Here is a 358-nt window from a genome sequence, read left to right as displayed (position 1 = left end):
GGCTGGGTTGTTTTTGGGGGGGAGGTTCCCACTTCCCCCCCTTTCTGGGGGGCAAATCTCTTGCCTAGAGCAGTGTGGGAAGTCCTTGCCCTTTAGGAGGCTGCCCGGCTTGTGGGCATCCGCCGGCAAAGGTTGCCAGCCATGTCCGAGTCTGATGACGGGAAGCAGTTCGGCTACATCATGGAGTTGATAGAAAAAGGCAAGGTAAGGACCCGGGCGCTGCCCCCGGCTGGGGAGGGCTGTGCTGCGGGGCCGGGCGCGGGATCTCCCGGCTCCCCGGCCGCCGCCGCCGCCGCGAGCCAGGGAGGGAGGGAGGCAGGCTGCTGCGGCGGGATCCGCGGGCGGGGAAGGGGCGAAA

The 358-nt window shown here is 67.9% G+C and overlaps 1 protein-coding gene across 1 annotated transcript in view; it reads left to right on the top strand.

Annotated features, from left to right (window-relative positions):
- The first annotated feature begins 9 nt into the window (after positions 1–9).
- The window catches only part of TRIM36 (tripartite motif containing 36), a 63,734-nt gene continuing 63,385 nt past the window's right edge, over positions 10–358 (top strand). The window contains exon 1 of the mRNA XM_019516977.1: positions 10–204. Coding sequence (XP_019372522.1) covers positions 142–204 — 63 coding nt within the window. The 5' untranslated portion in view covers positions 10–141. The remainder of the gene's footprint in view (positions 205–358) is intronic.

The sequence above is a fragment of the Gavialis gangeticus genome, unplaced genomic scaffold (genome assembly GCF_001723915.1).
Source record: "Gavialis gangeticus isolate Ggan-Ray unplaced genomic scaffold, GavGan_comp1, whole genome shotgun sequence".
Lineage (NCBI taxonomy): Eukaryota > Metazoa > Chordata > Crocodylia > Gavialidae > Gavialis > Gavialis gangeticus.
Note: the sequence above shows the minus strand (reverse complement) of the source record. Positions and strands in the feature narration are given on the sequence as shown.